Genomic DNA, 15298 nt, shown 5'->3' on the forward strand with positions numbered 1-15298 from the left:
TGTTTGGCCTGCTGCAGAAGATTACCACAGTCACAGTGACGGTAATTATGATAGGCTCCAGTGTGTGCTTTGTGTGTACTAATACATTTCCATTACACGTTGCAACGGATGCAACTGTACACGGTAAAATACTGAGCCAATCGGTGTCACCACTGCAGCTCACGTTGCCGGAAAACAATTCCGCCCACAATTGGGACATGTAGCTAAAACGATTAGACTGATATTGGCCCAGGCTGGGAGATTAAATTTACTTGCTGAGTTAATCAGAAGAAAAATGGGTAACACTTTGACATGGGGAACATATTCACCATTAATTAGTTGCTTGTTAAAGTAACAAAGACTTAATTTACAGTTATTTGGAGATTTGGGGAAGATATAAGGGTTAGGGTTAGGGTGACTAATAGGCAATAATTCTGAGGATAATTGAGGGAAGACTCTTAGTTAATGGCTTACTGGTTGTATAATAAGGCCATGCAGAATAAGGCATTAATAAGTACTTAATAATGACTAATTAAGAGCCAATATGTTATTAATTTGCATGTTAATAAGCAACTAATTAATGGTTAATATGTGTTCCCCATACTAAAATGTTACCGAAAAATGATATCTGAAACTTGTTTTAATCACACTTTTTTATATATGTGTTTACTTCGATTCAACACCTCAGATATAACATGTACCAAAAACCTCTACGGATACTTTTAAGTTTGTGTTTTGTCACAAAATAATTTATCCTAAAACATATCATTGGACTGGTTTTATGCTGCCACACATTGTTACTGCACAATACCTCAAATTCAAATTGCACTTCAATGTATTTTCATTAAATTTGATCTATTTGAGTTGTTACATTTTGGTCACCCATTTGCCACTAAGAAGTTTGAAAGGGTTGTGTTTAGTTATTGTTAACTTAAGAAAAGTCTTATGGTACACCACTGATACTTTGTTTTTTCTGCAAAATGCAGTTTTGCTAACAAGCAAAATAAAGAGACGTTTTTATAGGAAAATTAAAATGAACCAAAACCGTGGTCCAAAAACCTAAGTACGGACCAGAACGTGGGTTACCTGTACCATTGCACCCCTATTATAAATAATATATTTTTTGATCGCATGAGCCAACACTGCCATCGACATGTTTCCATAACAGTGAATGAAAGTGTATGTATGATCCCGAGATTAAATTGATCAACACATTTACCAACAACAATATGTGACACATCTAACAAAGTATGCATGTACGGCCTCCAAGTCCACTGGGATAAAAGTATGAAAAAATGACTCTAGTAGTATTTGTTGAAGGAATGTTCTCCCATGTTCAGTAATGCAACATGTGATATCTGTATTTCTTAAGTGTTTGTATTCTGTATATCACTTTTTTCTTATTTAAGGCCTCAAGATAACCCTCATTGTTGGATTCGGATGGTCTTAATTAGAAAAAAAAAATCATTCTTATTCAGTATATACATTTATTTCATTTAATTCAAAGTACTGTATTTTTCGGAGTATAAGTTGCTCTGGAGTATAAGTCGCACCTGCGGAAAATGCATAATAAAGAAGGAAAGAAACATATATAAGACGCATTGGAGTATAAGTCGCATTCTTTTGGGGAAATTTATTTGACAAAACCCAACACTAAGAATAGACATTTAAAAGGCAATTTAAAATAAATAAAGAACAGTGAACAACAGGCTGAATATATGACGCATAAATAACCAACTGAGAAGGTGCCTGGTATGTTAACGTAACATATTATGGTAAGAGTCATTCAAATAACTATAACATATAGAACATGCTATACGTTTACCAAACAATCTGTCACTCCTAATCGATAAATCCCATGAAATCTTTAACGTCTAGTCTCTTACGTGAATCAGCTAAATAATATTATTTGATATTTTATGGTAATGTGTTAATAATTTCACACATAAGTTGCTCCTGAGTATAAGTCGCAACCCTGGCCAAACTATGAAAAAAACTGCGACTTATAGTCCGAAAAATACGGTAATTAATTTTTGTGTGTTATACCTTTTTTTTTTTTAAAAGCTAATTTTCATATAATTTTATTTCATTCATTTAGCTTTACCATCTTAAAGGCTCCATGGATGAAAAAGCAGCTTTTTGATTAATGTGTCATACATTCAAGATATAATACAATAAATGTGGTGGTATAGCTCGGTTGGTATCAGCATCTTGAGGGTTTCAGGTTCGATCCCCGCTTCCGCCATCCTAGTCACTGCTGTTGTGTCCTTGGGCAAGACACCTTACCCACCTGCTCCCAGTGCCACCCACACTGGTTTAAATGTAACTTAGATATTGGGTTTCACTATGTAAAGTGCTTTGTGTCACTAGAGAAAAGCGCTATATAAATATAATTCACTTCACTTCACAATGTGTTCAGGCTGACATGTTGTGGTCATCCTTGGCATGAGTACCAGCATTGTGTTCACTTCTTAACTAACTGCTGCTTGCTTTCGCTATGAGTTTTTGTTTTTTATATATCTAAATTTCCTTGGATTTACATGACTCCTGTGTTACTACCTTTGATGGAAAAAAAGTAACGTCTTTGTTTGTGTGAAGGGTCCACCGGGTCCTCCTGGGCCTATAGGACCGCATGGTATTAAGGTAAATTGTCCAGAATGTACCCATCGTTTTTAAAGTAACAAAACGTGATGACATGTCCTCATTGTGTCCACCAGGGGGACCGTGGTATGCCAGGCCTCCCAGGACTAGATGGCGAAAGAGTGAGATAGTGTTTGTTATGGATGCTAACAATCACCTTCAGGACTTCAACTTATAAATTCCTGTTTTTGTGCGCTTTCTCTCTCAGGGCTACAAGGGTTCCAAGGGAGACATGGGAATGCCGGGTGCATCGGGAGACAAGGGAGCGACTGGTTTACCAGGACTACCTGTAAGAAACAAACATGGCCGCGGAGACGTGTTATAGTTCTGAAAGCATTGTGTGTGTGTGTTCCTTTTAGGGGGTTAATGGGGTAAAGGGAGACAAGGGTGATTCAGGTCTGCCTGGTCCTCAAGGCTCCTCGGTGAGTGTCAGAATTCTCATTGGAATTATAACGCTGTTTAAAACCTTAACCGTGTCTGTTTTTTTAGATTATTGGCACACCAGGGGCACCAGGACCACACGGGCCTCCTGGACCTATGGTGAGTTAAAGCAGTGGTTCTCAAATGGGGGTACGCGTACCCCTGGGGGTACTTGAAGGTATTCCAAGGGGTACGTGAGATTTTTTTTTAAATATTCTAAAAATAGCAACAATTCAAAAATCCGTTATAAATATATGAATTGAATAATACTTGAATAAAATATGAATGCAAGTTCATAAACTGTGAAAAGAAATGCAACAATGCAATATTCAGTGTTGACAGCTAGATTTTTTTTGTGGACATGTTCCTTAAATATTGATGTTTAAGATTTTTTTTTTTTTGTGAAGAAATGTTTAGAATTAAGTTCATGAATCCAGATGGATCTCTATTACAATCCCCAAAGAGGGCACTTTAAGTTGATGATTACTATTTATAATTGAATTACTTGTTTATTTTTATATCTTTTTTTCCAAATAGTTCAAGAAAGACCACTACAAATGAGCAATATCTTGCACTGTTATACACTTTAGTTAATCAGAAACTGATGACATAGTGCTGTATTTTACTTCTTAATCTCTTTTTTCCAACCAAAAATGCTTTGCTCTGATTAGGGGGACTTGAATTAAAAAAATGTTCACAGGGGGTACGTCACTGAAAAAAATCACTGAGTTAAAGTACACCAGAGCTCTTCAATGGTTGCCGCGGCGTGGCGCATTGGGGAGAGTGGCCATGCGCAACCCAAGGGTCCCTGGTTCAATCCCCACCTAGTACTGTGTGTGTGAATGGGTAAATGTGGAAGTAGTGTCAATGCTCTTTGAGTACCTTGAAGGTAGAAAAGCGCTATACAAGTACAACCCATTTATCATTTATTATTTATTTAAATACGGCAAGCAAGTTCAGTTCCAAACCTGAGCAACAGGTTCACAAAAAAGGCGATTTGATCACAAAGCAGCCATGTACGTCTGACTTGGTTGCCAGCAGTACACCGAGTCTGACACTCTTTTTGAACTCCATTGCCAACCTTAAAACTCCAACAGCAGCTTTCATAAGACTGCTATAGCCGCAGCGCTAGCCACATTTTATTTATTTATTTTTATTTTCATTTTACAAAAATGTGCGCGCTTTCCAGTTGTGTAAGTACCAGCTCAGGCACCGTTTCTCAAGTAACGATTTGGTACTAGTATCGATTGAAATGTAGACCATACCTATTCCTCGACACGAGGGAGGGGTTCCATTCTGATGTTGTTTTAAAAGCTTGTTCCTTATAGCCACCTGTGTTTGATTGACTGATTGATTGATTGATTGAAACTTTTACTTGTAGATTGCACAGTTGAGTACATATTCCGTACAATTGACCACTAAATGGTAACAACCGAATAAGTTTTACAACTTGTTTTAGTCGGGGTCCACGTAAATCAATTCATGGTACAAATATATACTATCAGCATAATACAGTCATTACACAGGTTAATCATCATCGTATATACATTGAATTATTTACATTATTTACGATCTGGGGGGTGGGATGTGGAGGGTTTGGTTATTATCAGCACTTCAGTTAGCATGCTGGAATGCTAATATTTTTTCCTCTTGTTGTGGGGCAGACTGGCTCGTACATCCAATCCAATCCACGTTGTTTATACAGCAATATTTAAAAAACAACAAAAGTTTGACAAAAATTCTGCTCATTAGTTAAAATGATTTTTTTAAAGCAGGATAAACTAAGGGAAGTCTAGTGTAAGAAACATTTAACTTGAGAAAAAACTAAATACATTAAAAAAAAAAAAGAAAATATTCTAAGATCACACAACTCTAATGCTGGTTTAAAAGTTTTAAGACATGATTTTAAACTTATTAAAGAAGGATACAGCCAAATAACTAGAGGGAGCTTGTTCCAAAGTTTCAAAGACCCAACAGAAAACACACAATCTACTCTGGATTTTAATGTTTTTTGAGACGAACAAATTGTTCCGCAGACGTCAGAGAGGAAGTGTGTAGATTTTTAAGAGGTCTAATACAAAATACAATACCAGTGAAGTTGGCACGTTCTGTAATTTGTAAATAAAAACAGAATACAATGAATTGCAAATCATTTTCAACTTATATTCAATTGAATAAACTGTATCATCAGAAAAATGGACATTGAAACAGTGTAGGTCTGACTTAGTAGGATATGTACAACGAGCAGAGAACATTGTGAATTCAGATAGTATAAGAACAAGTATATACATTAGAAATACATTTGATTATTTACATTTGGTTATTTACAATCTGGGGATATGGGATGTGAAGGGGGGAGGCTGTTAGTAAAGGGTTGAAGTTGCCTGGAGGTGTTGTTTTAGAGTGGTTTTGAAGAAGGATAGAGATGCACTCACTTTTACACCTGTTGGGAGTGAATTCCACATTGATGTGGCATAGAAAGAGAATGAGTTAAGACCTTTGTTAGATCGGAATCTGGGTTTAACGTGTTCACTGTTGTGCTTAAATGAACCCTATGTTTTGTCCTTTAGGGCCCCCATGGTTTCCCTGGACCAAAGGTAATAAATGCCTCCACCTTTTTGCCAGTTGTCTTGAGGGTTGTGATTAGTGCAGCATGTTAACCTACTTTTCTTGTAAATTTATGACGCAGGGGGAAGGTGGTTTGCACGGCGCCAAGGGCGCACGTGGGGAGCCCGGCCATAAGGGCGACAGAGGACCTTTAGGCCTTCCTGTAAGTGCAAAAAAATCCCTCAATTGTTGGTATTGCTGTCACAAAAGTGACTACACCTCCCACATTTCAACAACTGTTTTTATAACATCTTCTCAAGGGATTATACTCTCAAACAGGGGATTCCAACGAGTAGCTCTTGAACTGTAATCATGTGTATAACTTTTAAATTCAGACTTGATTCTTGAATTTAATGACAGATGACCACACTGTTTGAGTTGGAGATCTGCCTTAAATTTAAAAGGGGACTTACTGTGTTTTCGTGTATTTGGTCGAGAGCATTTTAAATCAAAACATGGCGGAGATATTTTATGAAACAACCATGCCTTCCTTCATACTTCCTCCAAACAAGCCTTTTTTTAATTTGCCCAATTTGTGTCGTTTTTCCCAGTTGTGACATCAGTGGATAGCTCCATATATGGCAATGTTTTACCCAAAGAGCTTTGTGCGTGTCCGCCATTAGTCAATAAGCTCCTTCTTTGTCTCTATCCTCTTGTTGTGGGGCAGACTGGCTCGTACATCCAACCCAATCCACGTTATTTAATGTTTTTTGAGACGACAAGAACAAATTGTTCCGCAGACTCCAGAGAGGAAGTGTGTAGATTTTTCAGAGGTCTAATACAAAATACAAAACCAGTTAAGTTGGCCTGATCTGTAATTTGTAAATAAAAACAGAATACAATTAATTGCAAATCATTTTCAACTTATATTCAATTGAATAAACTGCAAAAACAAGCTACTTAACGTTCGAACTGGTAAACTTTGCAAATATTAGCGCATTTGGAATTTGATGCCTGCAACATGTTTCAAAAAAGCTGGCACAAGAGGCAAACAAGACTGAGAACGTTGAGGAATGCTCATCAAACACTTATTTGGAACATCTCACAGGTGAACAGGCTAATTGGTAACAGGTGGGTGCTGTCACGCCAAATTTCTTCCCCCCTACAAAAACCTTTCCCCCGGAAGAAATTTGGCGTGACAGCCCCTCTAATGCCTGAGGGACCCCAATGAGGGCGTGACAATACCAAGTTATATGACTCTTAAGGGTTACAGCTGCAAAATTAGCGAAGCAAAAATAGCTTGAAAGGTTAGCATGCTGGAATCCTAATATTTTTTCCTCAGCCAATAATAATGCTTTTAAAACAGGCAGCTGTGTGGGCTCCTTTAAGGTCCTTCCACCCTCATTGGGGTCCTTCAAGCCGTTTCTTCCGGGGGAAAGGTTTTTTTAGGGGGGAAGAAATTTGGCATGACAGTGCCATTATTGGGTATAACAGCAGCTTCCATGAAATGCTTCGTCATTCACTTCAGAAAAAATTAATATGGATGAGGCGAGGGTCACCGCTTTGTGAACAAATTCTTGAGAAAATTGTCGAACTGATTAAAAAAAAAAAACATTTCACAATTAACTATTGCAAGGAATTTAGGGATTTCACCATATACGGTCTGTAATATCATCAAATGGTTCAGAGAATCTGGAGAAATTACTGCACGTAAGTGATTATATTACGAACCTTCAATCACTCAGTGAAAAAAATCAACATCAGTGTGTAAAAGATATCACCACATGGGCTCAGAAACACTTCAGAAAACCACTGTCAGTAACTACAGTTGGTCACTACATCAGTAAGTGCAAGTTAAAACTCTACTATGCAAAGCCAAATCCATTTATCAACAACACCTAGAAATGCAACCAGCCTTGCTGGGCCCGAGCTCATCGAAGATGGACTGATGCAAAGTGGAAAAGTGTTCTGTGGTCTGACGAGTCCACATTTCAAATTTTTTGAGGGAATTGTTGACGTTGTGTCCTCCGGACCAAAGAGGAAAAGAACCATCCGGAATGTTATAGGCGCGAAGATCAAAAGCCAGCATGTGTGATGGTATGGGGGTGCATTAGTGCCCAGGGCATGGCTAACTTACACATATGCAAAAGCGAAAGGTACATACAAGTTTTGGAGCAACATATGTTGCCATCCAAGCAATGTGTTTTTCATGGACGCCGCTGCTTATATCAGCAAGACAATGCCAAGCCACATTCTGCACGTGTTACAACAGCATGACTTTGTAGTAAAAGAGTGCGGGTACTCGACTGGCCTGCCTGTATTCCAGACCAGTCTCCCATTGAAAATGTGTGGTACATTATGAAGCGTAAAATACGACAATGGAAACCCCGGACTGCTAAAAAAAAACTTAAGCTGGACATCAAGCAAGAATGGGAAATAATTCCACCTGCAAAGCTTCAAAAATTGTTCTCCTCTGTTACCAAACGTTTACTGAGTGTTTTTAAAAGGAAAGGCCATGAAACACAATGGTAAAAATGCCCCTGTGCCAACTTTTTTGCAATGCATTGCTGCCATTAAATTCTATATGAATGATTATTTGCAAAAAAAAATAGGACTCTCAGTTCCAACATTAACTATCTTGTCTTTGCAGTCTATTCAATTGAATATACCGATAGGTTTAAAAGGATTTGCAAATCATTGTATTCTGTTTTTATTTACGATTTACACAACGTGCCAACTTCTCTGATTGTGGGTTTTGTATATTGTGACGCTAATCCGTTAAGATGTTTCAAAACAAAAGTCACATTTTAAAATATATTTTAAAATAAACTGCTAGCCAAAAAGGGGCTCTTGTTTTTTTGTGCCAGTTAAAAGGCCAGCAGCAGCATTTTGGACTTATTCCAATCGAGTAAGTGAGACCTGGTTCCCTCCAACATGAAGTGAGTTGCAGTAATCCAAACGTTATGAAATAAAAGCATGGATTACCCACTTTAAATTGTTGAAAGACAAAACTGATTTAATTTCTGCAAAAATTCTCCAATGTACACACATTCTCCGTCGTTGCCATGTCTAATACAAAGTAGCGTATAGTTCTAACTTATATCTGTCATTAAACTCCATAAGGAAAGCACTTAAAACTACAACGTGGCTTGCGGGGACAAGAAGCAGTGGAAGTGGAGTAACAAAAACAAGACCGCCTACAAAATAGCGTTTATATATATATATATATATATATATATATATATATATATATATATATATATATATATATGTGTGTGTGTGTGTGTGTGTGTGTGTGTGTGTGTGTCTGTGTGTGTGTATGTGTATGTGTATGTGTGTGTGTGTGTGTGTGTGTGTGTGTGTGTGTGTGTGTGTGTGTGTGTGTGTGTGTAGAAAGTAACTGTGTATATTTACAGTACTATCCCACAAACAATGTGACATTATTGTATAAATATCTGGTAACATATGTGAGTAGCTATATAATTGCCACTTTTCTACATTGCAGCATGGTACTGGTAGTGTCAGGGTTCATTAACCTGTTCTTTTAAATAATATATATTACTTCATTTGATAGGGAAATCATAATACAGGTACTGAGAAAACAGACACTTTTTCTTTGTGTGTCTTTCATTTAGCTATGTAACTAACTATGCAGCCCCAGGTCAAGTCAAATTGTTTTGGTGAACCCCTCAGATTATATTTAATTTTCTCTAAATCTAAGAAAAACACGAGGTCCTTAAACCACAGGGAGGCCTTGGGGGCAAACTGTGATTTCTACTCGAATAAAATATTTCTGCCAGCTATTAATGATGCAAAGGCGGTACTATCCCTAAAAGTGTGCTTCATTTTTTGATAGTTTGGTGGAATTCCAAAAATATCCAATTCTGCACAAGGCGTCCATTTAAAATGGAATGTATTTGCAAAATGTTTAAAAATATTAATCCAGTATGCTTTTAGACAGGGACAGGACCAGAACATGTGTGTCATGTTTGCCGGAGTTGATTGACAGCGATTACATGTATCTGCAATATTGGTATACATTTTGGAAAGTTTAAATGGTAAATGGGTTATACTTGTATGACGCTTTTCTACCTTCAAGGTACTCAAAGCGATTTGACACTATTTCCACATTTACCCATTCACACACACAGTCACACACTGATGGCGGGAGCTGCCGTGCAAGGCGCTAGCCACGACCCATCAGGAGCAAGGGTGAAGTGTCTTGCTCAAGAACACAACGGACATGACGAGGTTGGTAGAAGGTGGGGATCGAACCAGGAACCCTCTGGTTGCTGGCACGGCCACTCTCCCAACCGCGTTACGCCGTGCCCCATTTAGCGTTAGTCAAATATATGCGAAGGACAACCTTAAACTGTATTAGATTAAAGGCCTACTGAAATGAGATTTTCTTATTTAAACGGGGATAGCAGGTCCATTCTATGTGTCATATTTGATCATTTCGCGATATTTACATTTTTGCTGAAAGGATTTAGTAGAGAACATCCACGATAAAGTTCGCAACTGGAGAAAAGCCCTGCCTCTACCGTAACTCTCAGACGATGACGTCACATGTTGATGGCTCCTCACATATTCACATTGATTTTAATTGGAGCCTCCAACAAAAACCGCTATTCAGACCGAGAAAACGACAATTTATCCATTAATTTGAGCGAGGATGAAAGATTTGTGTTTGAGGATATTGATAGCGACGGACTAGAAAACAAAAAACAAAAAAAACAAGTAAAAAAAAAAATATGCGATTGCAATCGCGTTGCATTGAGACGGATTAATATGTTTTCAGAGACATTTACTAGAATAATTCTGGGAAATCCCTTATCTTTCTATTGTGTTGCTAGTGTTTTAGTGAGCTTAACAGTACTTGACAGTCGGAAGTGTTCGTCCACGGCCGGGTGTTGATGCGCAGTGTCCCGGGGAAGTCGACGGCAGCTGCATGGGCGGCACAAGCTCAGCTGATATCCGGTAAGAGGCGACTTTTTAACCAAAATGTTCTCACCGAAACCTGCTGGTTGGGATCCATGTTCGCTGTGATCCATAGTAAAGTTTCACGTCCGTGAATTTTAAACAAGGAATCACCGTGTGTTTGTGTGGCTAAAGGCTAAAGCTTCCCAACTCCGTCTTTCTACTTTGACTTCTCAAATATTAATTGAACAAATTGCAAAAGATTCAGCAACACAGATCTCCAAAATACTGTGTAATTATGCCGTTAGCAGACGGCTTTTAGCTGTGTGTGTGTGCAGCGCTTATATTCATAACAGCCCGTGACGACACGCGTACACGTCATCATTACGCGACGTTTTCAAGAAAAAAGTCCCAGGAAATTTAAAATTGCAATTTAGTAAACTAAAAAGGCCGTGTTGGCTTGTGTTGCAATGTTAAGATTCATCATTGATATATAAACCATCAGACTGCGTGGTGGGTAGTAGTGGGTTTCATTGAACGAGAAGTGCTATCATTCATTTGTATCAATAGGGACGGCGTGGCGCAGTGGAAGAGTGGCCGTGCGCAACCCGAGGGTCACTGGTTCAAATCCCACCTAGAGCCAACCTCGTCACGTCCGTTGTGTCCTGAGCAAGACACTTCACCCTTGCTCCTGATGGGTGCTGGTTGGCGCCTTGCATGGCAGCTCCCTCCATCAGTGTGTGAATGTATGTGTGAATGGGTAAATGTGGAAGTAGTGTCAAAGCGCTTTGAGTACCTTGAAGGTAGAAAAGCGCTATACAAGTACAACCCATTTATCATTTATTTATCATTTAATGCAGATTTATAGTCATTGTCATTCAAAACTTCGCCAAATTTAATCTTTTTATTAGATGATTTCATTATAAATGACGTGATGACGTCACGTTGAAAAGACAGTACAATGCCACGCCCCCCGCCACCCACCTCCTTCACACACCTTCAGCACCCCAGCACTTGAAAATCGTGAAAATCTATCCCGCAGTGCCAGCATCATCCTTGCAACCTTTCACCGGACACGGTTGTATTGCTACTCAGCTGCACACTGACTACTCTAAAATGATGTACAGCATTGTCCCACGATACAATGGTTGTGAAATGTAGGAGTTGTACTCACATTTGCCAGATACAGTTTGTACAAAATGTGTGTGTGTTTGCCTTCCCTGTGTGTGCACTCATTCATTCCCCTTGATTAGTTTGCCAGCTCCCCAGTAACCCAACGTGTAATTGAGACTGTCCAGTAATAACAGTGTTCATCTGGTACTAATACCCGCCTTGTCCATGTCACTCATACGTCCATAACCGGCACAGGGAGCCTCCGGCTTGGACGGCAAGCCCGGAATGAGGGTGAGTGTCATAAGAGGAATTGTTGTCCTGTCCCTGTTCCCTTTTCTTTTATCGATCTTTGACACCTTCCCCACTTCCTATTTCTCACCCACACTGTGTTGTGAAAAGATATTCGGCTGGCAGAAGCGCTCATACATTACCTCACAGACCCTGTGTAGCATGTGGACATCCTAAGCTTCCATTTGCTCATGATTAGGAATCATATTTGGAAACAGCGCCAGTAATTCTGTTGTTTCATTTTGCAGGGCACTGACGGGCCTTCAGGTCCAGCTGGTCCGGCCGGCCCAAAGGGAGACAGAGTAAGAAGAATGTAGCACTTCTACCCTCACCTTTGACCTCATACTAAGATGCATTTATGTTGTTTTTTTTCTTCGATCAGGGAGAGCAAGGAACGTCGGGTGAGCCAGGACCAAGGGGGCCGTACGGATTGCCTGTGAGTTTGCAATTGTATCATAATTGTGTGTGCTTTGTGTTTTATATATATATATATATATATATATATATATATATATATATATATATATATATATATACACGACGAGTTGAGTTCATACCAAAATGGATACATGGATGATACAGCAGAGGATTGGGAGAATGTCATGTGGTCAGATGAAACCAAAATAGAACTTTTTGTTATAAACTCAATTTGTCGTGTTTGGAGGAAGAAGAATACTGAGTTGCATCCCAAAAACACCATACCTACTGTGAAGCATGGGGGTGGAAACATCATGCTTTGGGGCTGTTTTTCCGCTAAGGGGACAAGACGATTGATCCGTGTTAAGGAAAGAATGAATGGGGCATGTATCATGAGATTTTGAGCCAAAACCTTCCATCAGTGAGAGCTTTGAATGGTTGACCAAATATTTATTTTCCACCATAATTTACAAATAAATTCTTTAAAATTCCTACAATGTGAATTCCTGGATTTTTTTTCACATTCTGTCTCTCACAGGTGAAGTGTACCTATGATGAAAATTACAGACCTCTATCATCATTTTAAGTGGGAGAACTTGCACAATTGGTGGCTGACTAAATACTTTTTTTGCCCCACTGTATATATATATATATATATATATATATATATATATATATATATATATTTACATATACACACATATAAGTACCAGTCAAAAGGTTGGACACATTTGTGTTCAATAACTTTATGTCACCATACAGAATTGCAGGCTTAGACCAGGGTTTTTCAACCTTTTTTGATCCAAGGTACATTTTTTGCGTTGAAAAAATCCAGAAGCACACCACCAGCATTAAAAAGCAAAACTCAGTTGACAGTAAAAAGTCGTTGTCGCAAATGTTGGATATGACTTTAAACCATAACCAAGCAGGCATCACTATAGCTCTTGTCTCAAAGTTGGTGTACTGTCACCACCTGTCACATAACGCCCTGACTTATTTTTAGTTTTTTGCTGTTTTCCTGTGTGTAGTGTTTTAGTTTTGGCTTTTTCTCTTTTTTTTGGTATTTTCCTGTAGCAGTTTCATGTCTTCCTTTTTGTTTTTTAGCATCACAAAATCGTCTTTTGTTTTATATAAAATTTATATTACCGTATTTTTCGGAGTATAAGTCGCTCCGGAGTATAATTTGCACCTGCCAAAAATGCATAATAAAGAAGGGAAAAAACATATATACAGTAAGTCGCAATGGAGTATAAGTCGCATTTTTGGGGGGACATTTATTTGATAAAACCCAACACCAAGAATAGACATTTGAAAGGCAATTTAAAATAATTAAAAAATAGTGAACAACAGGCTGAATAAGTGTACGTTATATGACGCATAAATAACCAACTGAGAAGGTGCCTGGTATGTTAACGTAACATATTATGGTAAGAGTCATTCAAATGACTATAACATATAGAACATGCTATACATTTACCAAACAATCTGTCACTCCTAATTGCTAAATCTAATGACATTTTATACGTCTAGTCTCTTATGTGAATGAGCTAAATAATATTATTTGATATTTTACGGTAATGTGTTAATAATTTCACACCTAAGTCGCTCCTGAGTATAAATCAAACTATGAAAAAAACTGCGACTTATAGTCCGAAAAATACGGTATGTTTATAAACTCAGGAAATATGTCCCTGGTCACATAAAGACTTTGAATTTGACCATTGTATGATCCTGTAACCACTTGGTATCGGATTAAATACCTAAATTTGTGGTATCATCCAAAACTAATGTAAAGTATCAAACAACAGAAGAATAAGTGGTTATTACATTTTAACAGACGTGTAGATAGAACATGTTAAAAGAGAAAGTAAGCAGATGTTAATAGTGAATCAACAAGTCGATTTAACAATTAATTTTTACAGTTTGTCCCTCATCATTTTGACAAAACAATAGAATGATAAATGACACAATATGTTACTCCATACTTCAGCAGATAAAATATGAGTCTTTGTTTGCTTGCTTACTACTAAAAGACAAGTTGTCTTGTATGTTCTCTATTTTATTTCAGGTTAAACTTGCAATAAGAAACATGAGTTTAATGTACTGTAAGATTTTTTTGTTATCACAAAGCCAATAATGCAATTTTTTGGGGTCACCTTTATTTAGAAAAGTACAGAAAAGTATCGAAATACATTTTGGTACCAGTACCAAAACATTGGTATCGGGACAACACTAGTTTGGAGTGAGCCCTAGTACCATGTCCAATGGGAAGGCCAATGTCTCTAAACGTGGGGTGTCAGCAACAGTGAAATGAAACTCCAACTTTAGTTGGAGGCAAGGTGTTGGTGCTGGGTCATCATTGGGGGCCAATGGGGTGAGATATGGGATCAGATTTTTCAAATAGTGGCGATCCCTTAATTCCACAGTTAGCGACCAGACAGCGCAGTGTTTGTCAGAGACTACCTCCAGTATTTAGGAGTGGAGACTATGGACTGGCCTGTTAGCAGTCCTGTCCTCAACCCTATTGAAGACTTGTGAGCTCAGCATGGGCATGCCCGTGTCTGAGTGACCACCACAACCACATTGGTGGATTTGCGACTAATGCTGGTTGAAGAATGGGATGCCATCCCACAACAGTGTGTGACTAGGCTGGGAACCAGCCTGAAGAAGAGGTGCCAGGTTGTTGTGGCTGTGTGGGCTTCTTCTACATGCCACATTAGTAAATTGTTAGTTTTCCAATGTTTCTGTTTCTTCAAGCTTCAATCATCAAATACACCAAACAAGAGTCAATGGCAAAACAATAAGCTGTTTGGCGTTGGCAGAGTGCATGTGGCAATTTTATATTGGGGGCAACCCACATACTCATCCCACAAAAAGAATGAAAAATCAGACGGAAAGGGTAATAAGCAGGCCTTTAATCAGTATAAAAGTTATTGCCGAGAAGCATTCTTACAACAAAGACATGAACCAAACA

General features: G+C 38.4%; 1 protein-coding gene across 1 annotated transcript in view; it reads left to right on the forward strand.

Moving 5' to 3' along the window:
• LOC133560717 (collagen alpha-1(XXV) chain) overlaps positions 1 to 15298 on the forward strand; it is a 337729-nt gene that overhangs the window by 295639 nt on the left and 26792 nt on the right. Inside the window, exons 24-34 of the mRNA XM_061913555.1 lie at positions 18 to 41; positions 2578 to 2622; positions 2697 to 2741; positions 2828 to 2908; positions 2979 to 3041; positions 3109 to 3159; positions 5610 to 5636; positions 5729 to 5809; positions 11875 to 11910; positions 12156 to 12209; positions 12290 to 12343. Of these exons, the coding sequence (XP_061769539.1) occupies positions 18 to 41; positions 2578 to 2622; positions 2697 to 2741; positions 2828 to 2908; positions 2979 to 3041; positions 3109 to 3159; positions 5610 to 5636; positions 5729 to 5809; positions 11875 to 11910; positions 12156 to 12209; positions 12290 to 12343 (561 nt within the window). The remainder of the gene's footprint in view (positions 1 to 17; positions 42 to 2577; positions 2623 to 2696; positions 2742 to 2827; positions 2909 to 2978; positions 3042 to 3108; positions 3160 to 5609; positions 5637 to 5728; positions 5810 to 11874; positions 11911 to 12155; positions 12210 to 12289; positions 12344 to 15298) is intronic.

This window comes from Nerophis ophidion, linkage group LG10 (assembly GCF_033978795.1).
Source record: "Nerophis ophidion isolate RoL-2023_Sa linkage group LG10, RoL_Noph_v1.0, whole genome shotgun sequence".
In the NCBI taxonomy this organism is placed as follows: domain Eukaryota; kingdom Metazoa; phylum Chordata; class Actinopteri; order Syngnathiformes; family Syngnathidae; genus Nerophis; species Nerophis ophidion.